The sequence below is a fragment of the Lepisosteus platostomus genome, chromosome 16, assembly GCF_059453375.1.
Source record: "Lepisosteus platostomus isolate fLepPlt1 chromosome 16, fLepPlt1.hap1, whole genome shotgun sequence".
NCBI lineage: Eukaryota > Metazoa > Chordata > Actinopteri > Semionotiformes > Lepisosteidae > Lepisosteus > Lepisosteus platostomus.
This window is the reverse complement of record NC_142626.1, coordinates 25,891,301-25,899,935: the sequence shown is the minus strand read 5'-3', so window position 1 is coordinate 25,899,935 and position 8,635 is coordinate 25,891,301. Positions and strand designations below refer to the sequence as shown.

The 8,635-nt window shown below is 36.7% G+C and overlaps 1 protein-coding gene across 8 annotated transcripts in view; it reads right to left on the bottom strand.

The window, feature by feature from the left end:
- Positions 1 to 3,284: 3,284 nt before the first annotated feature.
- LOC148647098 (ribonuclease inhibitor-like) overlaps positions 3,285 to 8,635 on the bottom strand; it is a 465,740-nt gene continuing 460,389 nt past the window's right edge. For all 8 annotated transcript variants that reach the window (XM_088609322.1, XM_088609323.1, XM_088609324.1 and 5 more), the window contains one exon: positions 3,285 to 4,663. In XM_088609322.1, the coding sequence (XP_088465448.1) occupies positions 4,645 to 4,663 (19 nt within the window). In that variant the 3' untranslated portion in view covers positions 3,285 to 4,644. The remainder of the gene's footprint in view (positions 4,664 to 8,635) is intronic.

Below are 8,635 nucleotides of genomic sequence, written 5' to 3'. Positions count from 1 at the left end.
CCAGACTGTCCGCCCGTTTCACTGTTACCTGGATACCTCTTTATTTAGAACTCACTAACACTGATTTTTAGTTTAGAAGGATTCAAGTAGGGTTTTAGATGAAAGGCAGTGACCTTAATCAAGCCCAAATCATAATTGAACCCATTCAGAGCCTACATTACATTTTAGCGTTTCATTCTGAGCAGAAGACCCTCAGACCTGAAGAAGGGGGAGGTGTCTTTCGCTGGAAATCTCGCCTGCTTCTACTTTACGAGTACAACTCACTCTCTGCTGGAGTGCTGGCTGTGACGAATTAAACCGGTTTCACAGGTTTCAATCACAGACCATGTGACATGGGAGTCAGGAAACTAACACACAGCGCCACCGGATTTGATAACGCTATAAAAACGCTATAAAATAATGTGACTAGGCACAGAACAAGTTTACAGCACAGTACAATAATAAATGCTGACCATGACTTTAGAAGCATAAATTGCCTTACACTCAATTTAAACACAAGCTGTCTTTAGCCCTCTAAGCTGGTTCATACAGAAATGTAGAGATCCAGGCTCAGAACACACAGCTTCATTAGCGAATACATATGCAGGACAACTAGAGAAGACGTTTTCCAGAGGATGGATTTTTAGAAACATCCCATCAGTGACATCACTGAAGTCAACTCCTAGGTACTGTAACTGTCATGTGGATAGTTTCACAAGAATCAGACAAAGGTTTAAGCATCGCTTGTTCTAGATAAAACTGCAAAAAAAAAACAACAACCCATAATGTACTTCTTTGCGGCTCTGTTTGCCCAAATCATATATTCACAACGTGAAATCTAGAAAATAATATTACGTAACCAAAATCCGCAATATGGAAACATAACCTATGTAATTGTTGATAGATGATGTACTCGTAACATTTTTTCAAGACGAACTACAACATTTAAAAAATGACTTGTATGTACTTGATATCTCTAATCAATCCACGGGTCCCAGCACAAAACGAAACTAAAACGCATACCGTTTCGCGCTTCTTATTAGTTGCTCAAAAGTAATTTGACCGTATGAAATGCATAATATAAACCTAGAAACATATACGTGAGCAGTACTTAAGCACTGTAGTATCGGTGTTAAGACATACCTCTCAAATACTGTAAATCAAGTTAAAAATATCTCAAGACCGATTCTGGTCATAATGAAACCATGTTTCGTGTATGTTTTCTTTAAAGTACCAAGACCAGCCATATACTGTATGTTTATGTTCCAAAATTAATATCGTTTATGGCCTTCACACGTGTTGCAGTATGCTCCTATTCTTTTTATGCTCAGCTACTAAGATTTCCCTTCAGTGGTAAAATTAGATATGAATATTCAATACTTAAACGGGCACAGTTAAGACATTATATATACATATACATACTGTATACAGTACAGTTTTCATACGGTAATATGTTTATGTTCCTAAATCAATCTCTTTTATGAGCATGTGAAAGGCATGGTGAATCGATTCTCAAAAATTACTGTACTTTGCATGATTGGAAACAAATGCGTGATTGCGAAATGCTGTGGTGTTACTTTTACAAAGACGGTCAATGAAAAAAAGAATGTTGACCAGGGCAATACTTTGAGTTTACACTTACAGCTTGTCCAAGGTCATTCATTATTAATACTATTAGTAATATCTTCGTTAAAGACTGATGGCCACAGCTCAAACATGAGAGGTTGAGGGTTATTAGCTCCACCTTGCGGAAATTCCGGATACTATTATTTTGCTTGTCGTATTATAGGAGAATTTACGGTAACTAGCGGTATTTACCGGTAGCTTGCGGTAGACTGCGTACAGCTTACCGCACAATAATGCGGTATCACCCGCGCATTTTGAATGGCTGCATCTGTAAGCTCCTACTGACACAGAATTAGAGAGAGAAAAGTTTATTAAAAGAGAAAATGAAAGTTCTGAAAAATAAGCAAAAGGTACACCGTGCTAAAGAAATGTATTATCTTAAAAAATTGAAATGCTTAGAAGTTCAGAGGAACCATAAATGTTTTTTTTTTTTTTTTTGCTCAAGTAAATTTATAAGTTTAATTTCCAGTTCTGTTAAAAATAAAACTGTGAACTTTACTGGTCATTAGTTGGTGTCTTTTGTCATTATTTAGCAATTGCGATGTGTTCACTTGTTCGTCCGGAGTGTCTTTCACATTAAGATGCCGTTTTTTTCTTTAATGTATGCTTGGGTACCACCCATTTCCTCATTATTACTACTTTCCTCTGATAACCACAAATATTTAACAAATCTATTCAGTTGACTCCCAGATTTTAAAGAACACATTTAAGCTCACGATCCATTTATATAACTATTTGCTTAAGTTTTGTTCTCTTCACTCCCTAGGATATCTTAAAATTTACATCTACTAATAATGATTGACATCAAACGTATTTATTAGTAAATGACACTTTTGTTAATACACACATATTAATAAATTTCATTATTAATAAATGTGGTATGAGTGTTAAGCAATTTGAATTAAATATTGCAATAATTTTCCAAGCGACAGATGCATAAATTCATAAAGTGCGTAGTGGCGATATTATTTCCTCTACATTGCGGGATCCTTCCAATGCGATCCTGCGTTACACCAAGTATGGTACTAAGTTGCTTAAACCATATGAAGAGGTGGTTTAAGTTAGTTCGCTACTTTAGTCACCTCTAGAGGGCAGCAGCTGTTACTTTGTGTTCGTTGCAATTGAGAACAGGATTAGTACGGTGCTGCAGACTAAGCACAGCGGCAAAGTTTGTTGCAATTGGTCGTAAGGTGGAGCACAAGTTTAAACCACAGCTGCATATTAAACACGGGTTGAACTCCTGTTAGTACGCTACTTTCAGTTAGTTGCAATTGACCCTGCATGACTTTAAGAGCTATAAAAAACGGTTTAGATGGTTAAAAAAACACTTTTTATTCGAAAAAAAACGAGTGATTTTTCTTCTTCGGGATCAGCTTAGAATCTTTGTGTATGCTGTAAGTTTTTTTAATTTTTAAATGTTTTAGACACTTTAAATTTGTAAACAACGTGTTTCGTACGGGAAAAATCACGTTATCCTGTCTTCTTGTGGTGTGAAGCAGATCAGCAGGTCACTGAGAAAATAGCGCCCCTCCCACTGAGCTCCATCAGAGAAGAGGCAAAACTGAGAGAGAGAGGAGGCTGGAGTGCTTACAGCACCGAGCACATCTGCCTAAAATTAATCAAGCAACGTAAATCATTTAATTTAACTAGCATTTAAAAAAAATGAGCATTAAAAATAGTTTTCTTACCAGTTAGTTTTATTTTTTAAACCATCACTGTACAATTTCACTCTAATAAATTATTGCCCTTCTTCCACATCTTGAAACAAATATTAATTTACAAGACTTTGTTCAAATATACATTAAATCTGACTATCAGAAAATAAGTAAAATACAAAATTTAAAAATAAAGACAAATTAGGGTAAAATATAATTTAAAATATTTTTCTAACTAAACAATCATTAATAACAATGTTGAAAAGTGTTACTGTTTATAAAAATATAATTGTATTACCTAAAGAATAGGGTTGGCACACAAGCACGCTTTTTGTATCTTTTTTTTCAGAAATACAACAGGAGCACCAGATGTCTTAGTGGCTTTCAAAATTAAATTATGCATGCAAACATGTTCTTTTGTAACACACAGCTATATGTGATTTCTTTATATATTTAAGCTTTTGCAAATGTTCATGCATTCCTCTTCTGCACTATGTCTGGTTCAGGTCCATCATGGACCTACAGAAGAACCAGCAGTACCTTTCTACGGGAAAAACTGAAAATACATGTTCAACCCATTAGTACCAGCCTAACCAAGAGTGGACCCAGTTTACACAGTCAGTCCAAATCCATATCCCTGCAATGATCCCTTCATATAGACAAACTGTTCATACAGATTCATCCACTCTACATACAGAAAGAGCCTTATAACTGAAATTGGATGAGGGAGCCAAAGCCTATCCCAGGAATCCATGGGCACATGGCAGGGTACAAGCTGGACAGGACTCCAGTCTATCACAGGACACACACTCACACCAGAGTCAATTTTCTCAGAAGCCCATCAATCTACCAACATGACTGTGGGAGGAAACTGGAACACCTGGAGGAAACCCATGCAAACACGGGGAGAACATAAAAACCCATGCAGATAGCATCCCAGAACTCAGTCCAGGGTCCCAGTGCTGTTGGGCAGCAATACTAACTACTGTGCTACCATGCTGTCTTCCTAGGAATTAACTGCACAAAATTAAAAGTTGCATGTACTGTATGCAAAATCCAATTTTTATTAAGACAAAATGTGCATAGCAAACCAACAGAACTAATTATATGTTTAAGAAACGATCTTTTTTTAATTCTAGAACTTAGAAACAAACTTATACTCATCCAATTACACACTGTCCAGACCCAGAGCAGGAGGGAGACCTATCTTGACCTTCCACATATACTAGAGCACAATGGAAACACAGTCTGCTCAGAGGGGTTTGATCAGCAGGTCTGCAGACTGTGATGTTTGATGAACATCTGGAGGAGTTTGTTCTGTCTCTTTAAAGATAAGGAATTCTGCCACCTTGCTCCACTAAGGAATCTTCTTCAATGTTTAGATTTACTCACATCCCTCGGTTCTGTAATAACAAAAAAAAACCACAATGAATGGATCTTAAAATTGAACTCTTGCAGATTGTCATTTTATTTTTATTGTTATTTATTTAAGAAGTTGTGCATGACAGTATTTATGGCTAATTATATTAATGCTTAAATCATATTATATTATGTCAGAGTACATGTATTCAGAAGCCATTGACACAACTCTTCCAACAGACACTATTGACTGGAGAAATTGAAATGCAGTGCCAATCCACGTGTTGGATACCAAAACTGAACCAAGCAATTATAGATCAATAAAGTCTGATTTTTATTACATGGAAAGACAAATTATAAAAACTAAACTAGAGGACTACACACATGGAAAAGTCAACAGGGATTTAGAGAAGGTAAGATTTTTAATAAAGTTCAATATAAAATATCAATTCTAAAATTACAGGCAAAGAAAATGTATGTTTGTATTGAGAATTATTTAATAAATAGATAAAAGAGATAAGATATGAGTCAAACTGCGGTGCTTTAATTATTGGAGTACCACAGAGATCCGTATTAGGACCACTGCTCTTTTTAATTTATACCAATGAGCTCTTCATGATACCAACTTAGTTGGATTAGCAAACACTGTGGAATCATCAAACAAAATTATAAAACATTAGATAGAAATTAATGGACAAACACCTGGCAGATAATGATTGTTTGTTGTTTTGTTTGGCAGATACTGTTGTGAAGAGAATGATTGAGCCAGATGGACAAAAGACAAGAGAAAGAAAGGGACAAAGTAAAAGTTGAGCAAGAGAGTGAGGAGCAGGATTAAACATGTCAGACAAGAAAATGAGAGGGGAAGCTTTTCTTCCAAGATCAAGTATCTTATATTTCTCATCACAGTTTTATTACTGGGCAACTGGGTAAGACACACTGAGATGAGGAGGAATTTAGAAAGATGTGTCTGAATGTGTAGCCCTGTGTGGAACTAAATCCCACTTGCTCCCATTCAAAATCATGACCCCACCTGCAATATTGATCCAAACCTCACTCAGATATAAAAGGGGAACTACAGTCCCAATTTCTTAGACTGGGTCCTAAATACAGATGCAGCCACTCAAAATGCGCGGTACAAACCCGTGGTACGGTAATCTACCAACAAGCCACCGCGGGGCACCGTAGGGCACCGCGGTAAGTGATTGGCTGGCCAAAATGACTGACAGGAGCACTCATGGTGAATTGGTTGGTAGTGAAAAGATTTAATCATTTAATGTCTTTACTGTGAACATTTTAATCCGCTTAGTTTTGAATATTTATATGGAATTTTACCACTAAAGGGAAATTTTAGTAGCTGAGCATAAAAAGATGCATCACCACTTAAATAACTTTTTGATACCATCCTTACACAAAGCAGAAACTTCTTGCATTTTCCGATGACATACAAGTGGAAAGATTACAGATTTTAATCATCTTTTTTCTGAACCAGGGAAAATCTGATCATGTTTCTCTATAACAATAATAAAAAACTTTATTTTACATATTATCTTTAAAAGTAGCATCTCAAAGCAATACAGTAGATGTAAAACACAGATTACAAAGTAAATACCCAGACAAACGCAAATGCGTTTTTAATAAAAATGCTTTTATTCATTCAGCAGAGAGAGAGTTTAAAACCTGGGCGTAACAGCTGTTCCTTTTTCTGATCACTCGCTCTCTGGATAAACGTCTCACCTGTCCTGTTCTTTGTTTTCCTAATTTGCTGATTATGCCTTCTGCGATCCACTCCTGCCATCACACCTACAGAAGACTATTTTAATTTCTTTGCGCAATCCATTGTGCAATTAACCCTTGTATGTGCTGTCCTTAAGGTGATATCACATGAAGGTGATATGTAAAATAATGTTTTTTATTATTGTTATAGAGAAACATAATCAGATTTTCCCCGGTTCAGAAAAAAAAAGATCTAAAGTATACTATTTTGTCACTAGTATACTTTTAATACAGTCTTTGCTGTGCTCTAGAGGATCCTTGTGATATTTCAAGATCTGGTTGAATGATAAGTGTCGCAGTTTAAATAAATTTCGTAGTTGGAAATTATGAAACGCTCTGTTAAAAGCAAGGGTGTTTTTATGTCCGTTGCAGTTTTTTTGAATCCCCGGCGGAACACATTCCATAAGAATCAGCGCTTTTATAAATCGCCTTTAAAGGTGGCTTCTCAAAATGCTTTACAGGATAAAAACAACAATAACAGCAACAACAACAATATTGTATTTCATTGCACTTTGACAGAAAGTCCTTAAATCAATTGTTGACTTTTCTCTCTTTACTACTGAACTTGTTTGGATTGACTGAGCTCCGTTCTGGACCACACAATGATCCCCCCAGAGTCTCTGCCCCGGGTGAATTGGGTTTTTTTGACAGAGGGTATAAAACTCTATCGCTTGCCCTCCCGCCCCTGTGTATTGTCTGTTTTTTTTGTGCTGTCCTTTGACAAAACAAGGCTCGCCAGATAATGTGAATCAAAATCTGTTTTTCTAGCTTTTAAAGTCGTGCGATGTGTAAGCGGGAACACATCATTATATCTTACATATGAAAAATACATAATATAGCTCCCAAACAAACGCAAACGTGTTTTTAATAAGATGCTTTTATTCATTCATAATCCGACAATTTCAGGAAGACTAAGGGAGGACTAAGGGAATTGTCATCTGTTGTTGAAGTTCTGTGAGCTCGGTGACTTTGAGACCACTTGTTATCCCAGGTTGTTTGGATCGCCACAATTCAAATAGAGAAAAAAGAGCTGACTGACAAGATTTAAGATGTGGCTGTTAATGTTGGATTAAAAAAAACACTTTGCCCGACGTTTGTTGCATTGCTTGAAAAATAACTTTATTTCGAGAGACTGGATAAGTAATTCAAGTGTTTTTTTTTAACTTCCTGAAAAACAACTAATAATTTAACTATATGTGCAAACGTTTTATGATATGTCGCTGTTGTGAATGTCTGTGGACATGTGCTGGCTAGACAGGAGGCTCTACTGTACACAGAGAGGGGCGGGAGGAGGGGGGCAAGCTGATACATACTCTTAGAGTTTGATTAATAGGGAATATAATATAAAAATATAGTGCTAAAAATAAGATACACTCTACAGACATTCACAACAGCGACTGTCAGAAGATAGGACACAGCGGCTCAGACACCCGCTGAATGGAAAGGGGCACTTTAATGTTCTGTATGGCTAATACTAAAGCCAATACTTTAATATTCTTTTCTGTATGTTTAACAATAGTGGGTACTGGCCTAATTCGGCCCTGCTCCCATTGTTAGGTGTTAATGAGTTGTTATTAAGTGTGAATTTGTACCTGTTTCCCTGAGGTCTGGCTTCTTTTCTGGAAAACCATAACTCTGGTCTTGTCCAGATTGACTGTCAGCGCCCAGGTCTGACAGTGCTGCTCCAGCAGTGCCAGGTTCTGCTGCAGCCTCTGTTCTGTGGGCGACAGCAGGACCAGGTTGTCTGCAAAGAGCAGGAACTCGATTTCTGTAATTAATGCAGATCAGTAAATCAAGGGACAAAACAATTATTGTGCCCGGCTCCTCAATGGGCTTTGACTTGCTAATGCGTTGGTTTAACAGTCCGGTTGTGGCAATGTTTTTTATTATTGTTATAGAGAAACATGATCAGATTTTCCCCGGTTCAGAAAAAAAGATCTAAAGTATACTTGTTTGTCACTCTTCTCATCCCCACTTTGCTAAATGGCTTTTGAATAGAGTCACATGAAGAGAGAGGTGAAACAGCCCTACACAGCCCTGTCGCAGTACACGAATATAATTATATCTTATTAATTTCTTTAGATACGCGATTCTTTTAATACAGTCTTTGCTGTGCTCTTGGGGATCCTTGTGATATTTCGAGCTCTGGTCGAATGATAAGTGTCGCAGTTTAAATAATTTTCGTAGTTAGAAATTATGGAACGCTCTGTTAAAAGCAAGGGAGTTTTTATGTCCTTTGC